The sequence below is a fragment of the Cydia pomonella genome, chromosome 23, assembly GCF_033807575.1.
Source record: "Cydia pomonella isolate Wapato2018A chromosome 23, ilCydPomo1, whole genome shotgun sequence".
Classification (NCBI taxonomy): Eukaryota; Metazoa; Arthropoda; class Insecta; order Lepidoptera; family Tortricidae; genus Cydia; species Cydia pomonella.
This window is the reverse complement of record NC_084725.1, coordinates 14,180,677-14,194,927: the sequence shown is the minus strand read 5'-3', so window position 1 is coordinate 14,194,927 and position 14,251 is coordinate 14,180,677. Positions and strand designations below refer to the sequence as shown.

Genomic DNA, 14,251 nt, shown 5'->3' with positions numbered 1-14,251 from the left:
TTGTCTTTTTATTATTAACTATTATTGCCGCGGGACTTAGTCAATTTGTGTAATAATGTCCTATAATATTTATTTATTTATTTATGGAATTAGTATCAGGACTCACTCTGTGACTTCAGAGTGTATCCTGCTTTTAGTGAGTTTTGTTATGGTGAGTTAGATGAATAAGGAAGGAATTCTCAAACACATACTCGGGTCTACCACTGGGCGCCGTCCTTTAGGTCATCCTATAGTTCTTTACTTTTAGTAAAATGATAAACAATCTTAACTTGTCTTTTTATTATTAACTATTATTGCCCTGGGACTTAGTCAATTTGTGTAACAATGTCCTATAATATTTATTGTTATTTAATTTTTGAAAAACACTAAAAAAATAGTTTATATTATTTATAAAAGCAAAAGAATGTAATAAATCGTATATTATTTACAATTGTAACATATTCGCTGCGACTTATTTTTCAAAAGTGATTTTTAATAAAAAGACACGTCAAGATCGCTTACCTAGTTTGAAATGCTACTATATACTTTTTATCACACTTGCTCGAAAAAGTTCTTATTTCATGCAGGTGTACTGAAGGACATAGGCCTATTTTGTTCCCGCGGGAGTTATGGATTGTGAAAAAAAAAATTTGACTCCCTAGGATGTTATAGCTTTTTTTAATTATGTGTCTTTTTATACAAACCAAGTAAATGAGTTTTACTTTTAAAATACTGACGTTTATAATTTAATATTTTTGTTTATGTTTAAAATTAAATAATTCGATTAATTTAACAGCCGTTTAAAATATTTTTACATAATTATTAATCGTGGCTGAATGCCGAAGAGGTCTGTGCCCTCGATACTAACCTGTCAAGAAATTACAAAATGGCGGACGAATATTTGATATGTCACCGTATTTAAGAATTATTTCGTTTAAAATTTAGTTTTTTCTTCGCAAGTGTGATGAAAAACATTGTGTGTAACTCCAGGGGTAAGAATATTGCAAACTCGGGTTGTTAATTCCCTCGTATCCAAAATTTCACTTACCCCCCTCGTTGCACAATGTACTATAACTAGATATAAAAATAGGTTCGTAAAATATACAACTACTTATATGTACTTTTCTACACTAAAGGAACTTGTTTTAACACAATTACCATTTTACTACGAAATAGATCGAAATAGATAATCTGAATTTATCTATTTCGGCCTAAAACGAGCAATAGGCCCAGTTTGCCCAACCCAGTACATTAACATTGGGCAATTATATCTACTTGCCCTTTTGGTACTTTTTCTGACTCAGCTTAGCATCGAAATAAAATAAAATAAGTAGGTTTACTTGTTTCATCCGTGTCTATTTATCCCCTTATTCATAAACGTGTGCTAAAGTTGACAAGCCGGTAACAATCGTTTGACCCTTTCCATCATACCAATACGTCGGAAAGGGCTTGTCAAGTTTAGCACACGTTTATGAATAAGGGGGTTAGGAATAGGTCCGTATGTGCGAGCGCACCTTGGGGCGGAAGGCGCGCAGCTTGTCCAGCAGCGCCGCGGAGCCCTCCTTGATCTCGCGCCGCGTGAGGTCGGCGGAGCCCTTGGTGGCGCGCCCCACCATGTTCGTGAACCCGATGCCGAAGTTCAGCAACTGTGCAACCGAACGCCACGTTAATACACACTTCTCTAAATATTTCTGGACTTGCACCGACCACCAGATTTGGCCGGACTGATTATTGTCAATACAGTGAACAATAGTTACTACCCCGAAGTGAAATTTTGCGAACGCTTTAAGAGGGAAGAATAGCTTTGCGATCCTAACGAAATAACGGTAGTTTTTCTATGAAATTCCATTTCGGGAGAAAACGATTTCCACTAACTAAATCTTAACAAATCACTTTGATTGACTACAGCTTACACAATCAATAAATGTTAATGAATCGTTCACCATCATATGTATTAAGTAAAACATTCACGCTTCTTTTCTGTTATTTAACTTTTTGGTAAGGAAAAATTTGAGTATCTACAATCATGGACAGCCAACAACACAAAGATACAACACAATTATCAAAGATTAAAGCTCTTTAACCGTTATGACAGCACTTTGATTACGAAAAAAATAAAATGTCACACTTGAATGAGATACGATTTTTTAAAAGTAACCAGGCTTCGATGCCATTCAATTTGCACGTCACCATGACGTCACATGTCCGTCTTACGAATTTGCAATCTGACGGTCACGTGACACCTGACGTCCTGTCGCGAGTTTAACATTTTTTCCCCATCTCAAAAAGTACACAGCGCCGCTAAAGAAGTTTTCACTTCAAAAATCGATCCAGCAGTTTGAAGAGTATCAGGTCTTTTCCAAAAACATGTAAGGCATTTTTTTGCATAAAATGGATTTATGGCATATAGTGTAGAGGAATTAAATTTTTTTAAATGAATAGTTATGTTCAAAATACCTTGTAATCCTCGTCGGCGCTCATCTGCTCCCGGGTCAGCCCGGACAGGTAGAGACACTTCCAGAAGTGGTTGCCGGGGCCCGCGTAGTGGTGCCCCTTGTACGCCGCGAACAGCCCGGGGTTGATGCCGATCTGTAATCATACAAAACCGTTATTATAAATTTAAACATAGCAACAAATGGTAAAAAGTAGATTCTGGTGTATTGAACTGTATGGATATAAAGTAAAGCAGAGTTTCTTGCCGGACCCATACTGGGATACCCTTCCACAATTTAGGAGGGATTTAAATTTTCTCAGGTCTGAGGTGTAGGGTTAGAGTCGGCGTAGCTTTAGTTGACGTTCATAAGCGAGTTGTAATATGCCTACTTGAAAAATAAATTATCTTTATCTTTATAAATATTAGATATACTTGGTCAAGCAAATCTTGTCAAGCAAAATTTGAAAAATCGTGGGTTAGCAACACTATTTTCGAATAATTCCAAAATCGCGTGTCGTCTGTGTTTTACCTGTGGAATGTGGACAGCGAATCACAGCCATCATGTTCGTTTACATTCTGAATTGTTGCTATTTCAAGATAATTTTCTGCCATCACCTTTAAATACCAACATATTAAATTAGCTTGTGCATGAACTTAAGCAAAGTCAAGTAGCCTACCAAGATGCCTACAATATACAATCACTCTCGTTGATCGTAAATATTTGTAAATTACAAGTTATGATAATTACGTGTTTCGGTTCAATGTAGTACATTGCTGCTTTTCTTAATGCAATACCAACGCAATACTGCTTTTTGAGCGTTGCCCTACTTCACTTTGCTACTGACATACTGCTTGACAGACTATATGTCGACAGTTGTGTCACCCGACTGCCGAAGGATGGTTGTCTTCGAGAATGTATTGTGTTGACTAAGTATTTAGACAAACAAATGCCTACCTAATTCTTTGCCACGACCTACAAGACACACCTTTTGATGTATGTTTTTGTTCAATATTTTTAATAACAAAATACATAATGAGAGTAGAAGAAAATTTAACACGCTACGTAAACGCACGACTTCTCTTATCCATCTAGTTCTAAATGGCATCTTGGTTAGGCACGTTGGATAACGCACTGCCTGCGTCAGTATTGCGTCACCGTACTGCGTGGCCAATACATTTCACGTATGTGGGCCGATCCGTCACACCTCCGATACCCACGGTTATGGATTTGTCCCGAAATAACTATACTTATTACGATAGAAACTGCTCGCCCTTTCGTGACAACGCAGAGGTTATCACGATCGGGTTGAAAAATCGACTTGGAACACTTAGGTTATATGAATTGTTATTTGAATTAAACCTGTTAAAGCCCATGGTCCTATCTACGGTACTAATTACTTCAATAAGACAGAATGAAGGTCCAGACAGACCATTTGAATCGATTTATCAAACGACCGGTCTGGCCTAGTGGGTCACAACCCTGCCTATGAAGCCGATGGTCCCGGGTTCAAATCCTGGTAAGGGCATTTATTCGTGTGATGAGCATGGATATTTGTTCCTGAGTCATGGGTGTTTTCTATGTATGTAAATATTTATATATAATATTTATAAATATTTATTTTTGCTGGCAGTACTGGAATGTATTGTGTTCGTACATGTATCAATTGTATCACCTATACCTATGTTTTTGCACCGCCTACAACTTATTTGCTTTGCCTAAAGGTTGACTGGTAGAGAATGCCTTACGGCATTAAGTTCGCCTATTGTACAGTGTGTTTTCTTATGTGCAATAAAGATTAAATAAATAAATAAATATATTATATATATCGTTGTCTAAGTACCCTCAACACAAGCCTTATTGAGCTTACTGTGGGACTTAGTCAATTTGTGTAATAATGTCCTATGATATTTATTTATTTAATTTGACTTGCTTTTTCTGAGATATCTGTAGAACAAGATAAGCAATCCCTCAATTTGATTAGTCGGATTGGATCCGGGTACGTCCTTAAACTACGTCCAAAAGAGAGGTATAGGCACTGTGAATGTAATCTCGCTTTGTGTGGTAGGGCACAGCCAGTGGATGTCATTCCAGATCTAGAGCAGAGCCCAACTGGGGAAGTACCTCCACCTTACAGAAAACAGCAGCCAAATAACACTAGACCCTACTCATAGTGTAGTGTTCCTGCCGGTGAGAAAAGTTGCCAGAGCTCAACGAGGAGGGGGGGGGGGTTTAGGGTCGGCAACGCGCATGTAACTCCTCTGGAGTTGCAGGCGTACATAGGCCACGGAGACTGGTTACCATCAGGCGGGCTTATGCGTATGCTTAATCTACTTAGTTGTATGGACAAATCTACCATTACTAAATTATTAAGTTTAGTAGCGTCGTTTTAATGACACCCTCACCTAACAATTACGCCACCTGCCGAAGGGTTGATACACCACGTGTCGCCTCTGTATGAGGACACGGCGACATGCCATGTTCTCACGCTGACTTCACCGATTATCGACCTTACTGCGTTAATAATACGGACCAGAGGCCGAGACCAAGTGTTGGTCCCTTTGTCTATACAGTTGAGTATTTGTGAGCCTTGATGCAAGTAAATAAGGTATATCAACAGTCAGTGTCTTGTTGGTTCTAGTGAGACATCTAACCAGACTACTGTAGTAGAAGTAAACCAAACTGGCAGACGGGGTCATATTTCTATCTCTCTCACCCTGCCTTCGAACCCGCGAGCGAGAATGAGAAGTTTCACGACCCCGGTCGTCAGTTAAGTTCGCATGTATACCATAGCGTGTAAACGTTCACATCTGTGGGATCTGTGACATTTTATTAATAACTAAATTGAAAGGTTTCTGTTAATAATCACACAATTAAAAGCTTTATATGGCAATAAAAATTTAGTAAACGAAAAATAAGTAGATTAAGGCTTTTCTTTCGGTATAGTTAGCAGAAAAGGCTATTATGTTATTAGTCGAGATGTTCCACGTGGAGAGAAATCAGGTTATTTTAAACTCAAATTATGCTACTTTTTTCTAATTAAGTTTTACTAATTTGCTATTGCGGTAACAGAAGAATACAGCCTAAAATTTCAACCGTGTATCTATTATACGCTGTCATAGAATTACGTGTTCCGTGCTTAGTGTTCCGTGTGTTCGAGTACCGAACGGAACCCTTAAACAAAGTATAGGTATACTGGGCCCGATGGCGTGAGCGCGGACGTGACAGCTAAGGGCGTCTGGGCGAGAGGTCGTGGGAGGTATACAGGTTTCTACAGTCTCATAGCTCTGGGTAATATCACCCCTAGCCTAGATTATATTAATAGATAAACGAATATTCTGGAACAACCACAGTCGTCATCAGATATATAATAGCGGCTAAGGCTCTTTACACATTACATAGAATAGAATGCCGAATTAGAATTGAATGCCGGAACCCGCTCGGCGGGCTCTCTGTTCGTTGTCGCTTTCCTCTAAAAGCGGGAAAACGTTGGGATCGGCTACGAGCGTAGCGCTAAGAAATCATTGGCAGTGAATGTGTTAAAATATCTTACCATGCACTTTGACGTCTTGTTATCTGAACAAAATATTTGTGAACAGCTTGGCCGGTTCGATATATATAATGGCGACTGTACACAGATCGATCTTATAGCACAATATTGGGTATGTGCGAAGTGCGTTGGAGAGAAGTATCATGAAGCAGTCAGGATTTTAAAGAGCCAGTTGCTTTATTTTCGTAGTTTCGAAACGATTTTTGTGTGTACTAATTTCCCGTCCCATACAAACATTTCACTCAAACAAAATGGATGAAATCTTCAGTCAGATAACTGTCGCGCTACCGCTAGTACGACGCCATGGTCAGGCACACAGCTAATACCAGTATATGGTTCACATGTCCCTATGTGACATCGATGTAGCCTCAGGAGTAGGAAGCAGGCCGTGATCAGAGTAACACAACACAACGTGCCTCGAACGCGAACACAGGCGGTGTGCTTTGTTGCCACATCACACATTATGACAATCGCTATGAGGTGACATTGAGGGTCAGGTATAAATGAATATGGATGCGACTCATACGACTAGAAACAAACAAGCTTTAACCAGAGTAACAATTGAAAATTTCGAACGTGAACCTTGAATGTTATGAATACTCGAATAATAGGACTATAGTTATTTGTTTTACAAGGGGGAAAAGTTGTTGTTTAACCGCTCTTGCTCATATTGATACCCGAGCAAGCAAAGTAGTGCAAAATTGAACCACGAGCGTAGCGAGTGGTTCGAGAAGTAGAATTTTGAGCATTGCGACGAGGGTTTCAAGGCACGAGGGATTAACAAACTTAGCATACGAGTGAAACACAAAAATTACCACACCAACGCGATGAAAATATGAACTATGAAATACCTAAAAAATTTTACATAATCAAATCCAAATGGACATAATAAAATGTTTCATTTAAAATCATAAATTAAACGTCAATTCTACAAGCAAACATAAGGAAACAATTCCAAATTTGCATCTGATTACTTTGCCCCACATGTGAATAAAATGGACGACATTTGAAAGATTGCGGATCACTTCTGGATGAGATTAGCTCAAGGGACAAGTGGCGTACTAGAAGAGAGGCCTATGCTCAGCAGTGGGCGATAAAGGGCTGTAATAATGATAGATAATGTGGATAAAATGCAACTTTTTCATTCGTTTCTGAACCATCAAGAGGGCCTTTACCAGTTGGTGTGGTGTAAAATATTAATCAAGACTAGTATTTCGGATTAGAGGAGAGTTGTGTTTTCCGAGCGTATGAGGCCGATTTTGTTGTAACAATTTGAGAAACTTCCGTTTATTTTGTCTCGCCCTTAAGTCGTGTCATCGGGTATCGCACGCACACCAACAAGTGCGAACGGGATGCCTTATGAGACGACTCCTTATTGCATTTCCACTGTCGCTGACGCTGATTGGTTCACGCTGACTCAAGGTCGTATTAAAAGATGAAAACTATATCAAATTGTTAAAACCAAATCGGCGTCAATATGTCGTGTCTAATTACATGGCACGCCTCCACCTTTTCACGGATTTCAACATCAACGCATGAGGTGTTATTGGATTTCTCGATGTATTGAGAGTGACACAAGATAAGGTATGTAAAAATAAGTAATTCGAAAAAAATGTATTTTCAGATAGCTTTTATCGCTGACTGTACTTTTCTTAACACAGTCAACGAATATTCATCGAGCCAATGTGAAAACCCCAAACACAATTAGGTTGCGCTGTTTAATCACGAAATTCCTATGGCCAGCTTCTGTCTTCATCATCAGATCATGTCGATGGTACTATAATATTGTATTGTCACCCGACTTACATACACCGAAAAAAATATTTTTCTACAATACTACCAGAACGTATAGTAGTTAAAAATATAGTTATACCTACTAAAATCCGGTAGTAATAACAAAAAATGTTGTATCGTGTAAAACTTGTTTATTAAACATCACTGTTTAATTCTAGTTAAATGCAATTTAGTACTGCTTACAATTTCGTTGTATATTTAAAGATGCAAGTGTTGTAAATATTAAACGTTTGTCTCGTTTAATATATGCATCGTAACACTAACTATTGATATGTAAAAATAAAGATACGAGTGTACACGTTACAAGTTATTATGTTATGGCTACTATAATGCATTGTATTCTGAACGAATCAAACAGTTGTGCCAACACCATGGTGTATGCGCCGGTGGCGGGGGAGGGAGAAAGGAATTGCGCAAGTCACGGAACAGCCATTGCCCCAGCGTCTTTCGTTGCGACGGTCGGTGTTTTTATTTACTTAGATCCTGTCCATAATTTAACTGTAAACTAGTACAAGTGTATAGTATAAGTGTGCTTAAAAACTTGTCTGTTTTGTGAATATGGACGAAGACCTAAGAAACCATCTAATAACGTGGAACCTGGAGGAATATACGGAAATTTTCGAAAGTAAGTAAAAGCTGATGTTATGGTCGAAATTAATGTTTGTCATCACTCGCCTGTATTCATTATTAATAAATAATTATGAATGCTTTGTATTCAATTCCGCTGTAAAATAGTTTTAGCCATATACTCGAGGTGTGGTGTGTGGTTGTACTTACCTAGTTTGTGTTTGATACCTGCATAATTATTTCGCGTGACGACATATTTATTGTAACAAAATGGCGTCATTTGATGGCTATGCATTTAATCCATGTCATTTATCGACGAGAGTGATATTATAACTCATGTATTCATAAAACAAGTAGCTTGAGCAGTTCTTTTGCCTTTTCTAACTAGGTTGTTGCACATTAGGGTTGACGCATATATACGTATTTATTAAGTCAAATACAAAAACTATGTTTTAAATTAATTAATTATTTGTTCTCAGGTGCAGCCACTACTCTAAAAGTATAACCAAATCCCTCGTGGGGGGCAGTCTTGTTAACCTAACCTGCTAGACCCTTTAATTTATACTGTTCTTGATATACTTTAAGTAATTTGAAGATGCTTTATAATTATCATTATTTAGAAAACCAATAATAAAGCGTTTGATTTTATTTCTCGTATTATTTTACTTTTAAATTGTCTACGATTTGTGCGGTGTACTGGTTATATATTGTTCACGTAACCAGAACCCACTGTGCTGAAGGGACTTCTAAACGGGCCATATTTTGACTGCAATATGTGGCCGGCAACTATTAGTGTCCCTTTCTAACATGTGAGTAAGAGGACACCAATAGTTGCTGGCCACATATTGCAGTGAACATATGGCCCGTTTAGAAGCCCCATTAGCACAGTGCGTTCTGGTAACGTGAACAATATAAAACCAGTACACCGCACAAATCGTTCAGTTACACATACCAAATACCTTGTTATAACAACAGGATAGGAACGTATATGTTACTGTATTATTTAGTAACCATTAACAGACCGGCTAATTGGGTTTACTAAAAGTCTTATACCCACTACTAGGGTGCATGGTATACATTACATTTCTGCACTTTATGAATTACTATACGCTTCATAGAGTTAACAAATTTAATTTAACCAGAATGGTCTGGTTATGTTTACAAAGTGTCCTGTCGTCACATATACAACAAGACAGTATAGTACAGCTAACCAGATTCTGGTTACCAGTACCAGGTTTTTTTTTCAGTGTATGTATACAAATTTTCAGCTCAATCGGTAATCGGGAAGTGGGTTGAATTAGCTTCCATGATTTGACCTGTCTAACAAACCAACATTACATACTAACAGGGCAAATTAAATAAACGCTTTTTAATTGCAGATACTGCTGCCAAAACGTGCCACCAAATTCTATGTCTTTCGTAAGGTCAGTCATCTCCATGTGTTATCCCGGCTTTTTTCCATGGTTCATGGCAGCCTGGGGTTCGCTTCATAACTAAACCCAAGAATTGACGTAGGCACTATGTTAGCATTAATCATTAAATGGAGGGTTCACTTCTCTCGTCTGCCATTCGATTCGTATCTATGTGGGCGTCCTTGACTCAACGACGCCTCGACAGACACGCCCCTTGTCACAAGTCGTTCAGTTGCAAAATATAGACACTGCTTAGAGTTCTTAGTCTACAATACAGATAATGACAATACTTAATATATTTCAGACGTTTTTGAACGCGTTAGTATAGCGTATCAGCTAACTGTACGGTACGACGTAAGTTGAAGGCGCAGCGCAGGCGTGGTGCTTCTACACGTTTTCATACAAAATGTACGAAGGCGACAATCGGCGCGCCCTTGCATCGCGCCGCTTGAGTATAATTCACGACGCTTCGCTTTCCTACATTTTGTATGAAAACGTTTAGAAGCGGCATCATGCCTGCGCCACGTCTGCGCCGCGCCTTCACCTTACGCCGTATGTGTATAATTCACACCTAACACTTTCAGTACCAAGTGCCACATTTTCAACACAAAATGAATTAATCGCACGTAGCGTATTCTTGGCATTGAATGTGTTAATTTGGTAGTATACGAAATATTAAATGTAAAGCACGTCCTAAATATAATTGTGCACGAAAAGGCATCGGCGTACCCTACCAGCATGATTGTAGAGGTATAAAACTGTAAACTGTTATTCTGGTTACGTTTCTCTACTCCGCGTTTCGGTATCATTGTAACGCATGTTTACAAATTATTTAAATTTTCCGTGAACTTTCGTACAATGGCGTGAATTTCAAACGGGTCTGTTTATACTCAAGGTCCTAATGTAAACAGGTAAGTATTGCACCTAAGAAGAGGCCACGTGCGTGGCTAAAGGCGCCCACTGATTACCAGTTCGCCGGACGATATCGGCCTTATAGTTATTCGCAAAAGCTGACAATCAACGCACTTACAACCCCTCTGGTGTTGCAGGTGTCCATGGGCGGCGGCAATCGCTTACCATCAGGTGATCCGTCTGCTCGTTTGCCTCCTCTACCATAAAAAAAAATCGCCAATGGCAAACTGGTAATTAGTGGGCCCCTTAAGTTTTCTCTCAGACAAATCAATTAAATAATCTCTCATAATGGGGAAAATAATTACCGCTTCAAATATTTGTTATAAATTAGTCATTGAACAACTTTACCTATTGACTATTGAACTGACATCTTCGAAAAGAAACAACTTGCTTATTCTACGAACCTACGATGGTTCATTCTTAAACCTTATTGCAAAGAGATAAGATATCAAATTATGTCGCGTTTGACGATATCATAAAATAAGAATAAGAATAGACACAAGTCCGTCAGTGATGACCTGATGACGATACTATGACCTACCACAAGGTCTAGCTGCTAAAGTGGCGTGGTAATGGTAACATGCATCGTGTTAACTAGGCTTTGTCCAACATTTAGCCACACTCTGTGATATGTGTGTCATTGTCATAATTATGTTATTTTGTCAGCAATTTCGGTAATTAGTTATATATTTTTTTGTCCATTCGTTATTTGAAAAATGTTCAATATGGCGGAAATAAGCATAAAGGACTGCAGTGCCAGCGGAGTCTAAACGACCCCACCTTTGAGACCTAGGTTAAGATGTACAGTAGAATCCGTTTATAATGACTCCGCCTATATTGACCAACCGGTTATTATGACGTAATTACACCACGAAGTTTGGTTTTCATATAAAATTCTTTATAAAAAAGTCGGATATAATGACTTCCCTTACAGTGACATGTCGCTTATTATGACCCATTTTTAATAAATTATGTCCGGTTATAATGACCGACATGATTCTTTACACCTCCGGTAATGTTCGTTGATTCCCGACGACGTTCGGCACGTGGCTCGTTTTTGTTTTGAATCTCAGTGAGTAATTGACGCTTGAAGGTTTAATGAAAAATTACAGATTTCTTACAGTAAAAAATACACTTGTATGTGTTATAATGTGCTGATTATGTACAATTTTGATTTTGATTTAATATGTATGTAGACATATGTATTTACTATGTTTCTGTATTAGAATACTTAAGTACATACATATTTACATATAAAAGGTTTTTCATTTCACAAAACGTTTTGTATGACGTCCGCTTATCATGACGTGTTTGTCAATTCCTTTCGATGTCATAATAAACGGATTCTACTGTACTAACACTAGTATTGTAAGTCTGTATATAACTAACAATCTATGGGTAAATTGGCCTGAAATAAAGAAATAAATTAAAATTAAATTAAAGCACTTAAGACCATGACTGACTTTGCTGTGGTATTAACTTAACGTAAGAATTTTTTTAAGTTTATCGCAAGGTCTACAGCTCACAGAGGCACTAGTATTTATTACGAGTAACATCTCGCGGTGGTTTTCGGCATTGAGATTAAACAGCGCCACCCCTAATCGGTGTTATTTTACTACTGAACTATTTGATTACGCGTTCGAGTGCAGCGCGGCATGTAACACGAGGTACTAATGGGACTCCAACATCAAAGGGGAAGCTCTCGATCAGTCACGCCGTTTTCATAAGTCATAGTAATTACATCGAGTCGTTCGCCGCATGAACACAATATCGGTAGCCTGGCAACCTTAGTTAGTTAGCGCTTCTGGGCATTTTCGGCAAGTCGACAACCATCCGACTTGCAGGTGGTCGGGTAAGGTGCGGCGCAGCACCTCCTCTTCGCTCATATCGTTGTGTGTATGTATGTCGGCAATCGGCATGTATGTTCGTGTGTGTTGGCGATCGTACTCACAATGATGATGTCGAGGTTCTCAGCGAGATGATCTGGCAGCGTGCGGCGCGCCACCTCCTCCTCGCTCATGCCGTTGAAACGGTCGTGTTTCTTGCGCTCCTTGACTGGTCGGACCTCTTGGCCCTCTAGTTTTATCTCCATCCTGGAAACAAACACATGCGTTATTATAATCCTCAGAAATAAATCATTAACCCTTTGACACATTGCTATTCATCATTGAATTGTTTGCACACTTAGATCTGATCTTTAGATTCCGCAATTGTGGCTCTTCAAGACCCCCGAAAAATTTAGAGCACTTAGGTCTTAGACCAATAAAATCATAGGTATGAGATAGCTAAAACTGATGAATAAATAGATAAAGGATAATGTTTATGTGTGTATGACATTATGTATGTTTGGTTTCAAAAAGGTGGAGAGGAGACAGAAGCCAGCTCGTCAGAATCAGCGCGGTACCGCACCGACTGGACCCAACCATTTGCTGCGTCCTGCAACACAGACGACGCTTTTGTATGTGTCCCGTTTACACTACCTTACGAAGGTCGAGGACATCGTAAGGGTATGCCCGGATTCGTCCAGAGGGTCGTGAAGTTGGAATCTCGACACAATGTAAATTTAATTCTTTTGTGGTGAGCGTTCCGACTGAACACCTAGCGACCTTCATCAAGGAGGAGTTTCGGCCGAAGAGTGTCAAGTTCCGGCGGTTCCGCGGCAGACTCCTTGACACAGCGGGGTTACCAATTGCATCGCAGCCATAATTGTGTGTTTTTAGTTTTTAGATATATTTTATAATAATATGTATGCTAGTACCTATATGAGGTATTTATCTATGTGTCAATAGTATGTATGTAAACACTTTATTACATAAGACAAGTTAATATAAATACAAACAGGTTTGGAGTATAATTGCCTGAAAAGAAAGATTCATTCATTAACCAATAAAATAGCGGCTCTGCTGGATCGATTTATATCAAACATAGCTAAGAAAAGAACCATCGTAAGGAAATTCGATTTCATGCCACAGACAGACAGACAGACACTCAGATAGACATTGGCGCCAAACATAAGTATAACACCCTCTTTTTGCGCCGTGGGACTCGTGGGTTAAAAAACGAAATAACGTACTCGTTAGTTTATGATAGAGCCGGTATAAGACAATGTCATACAGCAGAATAAACGCAGCAACTTGTTTTTATTTAATTCACCATTAAAACCGGGATCTGGTCCGCAAAAAGGCAAGCTCCATGGAATCCAAAAGAATGCGAGACCCTTACAAGATCTCGGGACAATAAGTTTGGAGCCTCTGCACTTTTCTCCTCCTAAGCGAAAAACGTCGCGAGCGGATTCAAGTCAATATTTTAATCAGCATCCGACGTATCTGTTTAACGCAGTATCCAGTATCCACGTGGCACGGACAGAAATATCTCGTAAACACCGCGGCGTCCGTCTCTCTCGCACTCGGGGACGTGGGCCGCGCGCGAGCGAGACGAAACATCGGTTACATGGGTAAAGGGGACATACGTTTTGAATTACGATCGAAAGGGGAGCGGAGTGCGATTTAAAAACGCGGTCGTGGAAGGTTTTATGTTTATTTTGATGGTTTTGATTTACGATTGCTAAATGATGTTTAAAAACATCATTATAGTTACTAAAATAC

The 14,251-nt window shown here is 39.0% G+C and overlaps 1 protein-coding gene and 1 long non-coding RNA gene across 8 annotated transcripts in view; one reads left to right on the top strand and one right to left on the bottom strand.

The window, feature by feature from the left end:
* The window catches only part of LOC133530603 (AT-rich interactive domain-containing protein 1B-like), an 85,762-nt gene that overhangs the window by 32,809 nt on the left and 38,702 nt on the right, over nt 1-14,251 (bottom strand). For all 7 annotated transcript variants that reach the window (XM_061868581.1, XM_061868579.1, XM_061868583.1 and 4 more), the window contains exons 3-5: nt 12,598-12,739; nt 2,437-2,568; nt 1,494-1,625 (exon numbers count right to left, since the gene is read on the bottom strand). In XM_061868581.1, the coding sequence (XP_061724565.1) occupies nt 1,494-1,625; nt 2,437-2,568; nt 12,598-12,739 (406 nt within the window). The remainder of the gene's footprint in view (nt 1-1,493; nt 1,626-2,436; nt 2,569-12,597; nt 12,740-14,251) is intronic.
* LOC133530739 (uncharacterized) lies at nt 8,157-8,970 on the top strand. Its single transcript, XR_009801370.1, has 2 exons — nt 8,157-8,380; nt 8,802-8,970. It is a non-coding gene; the product is annotated as an uncharacterized LOC133530739 (long non-coding RNA).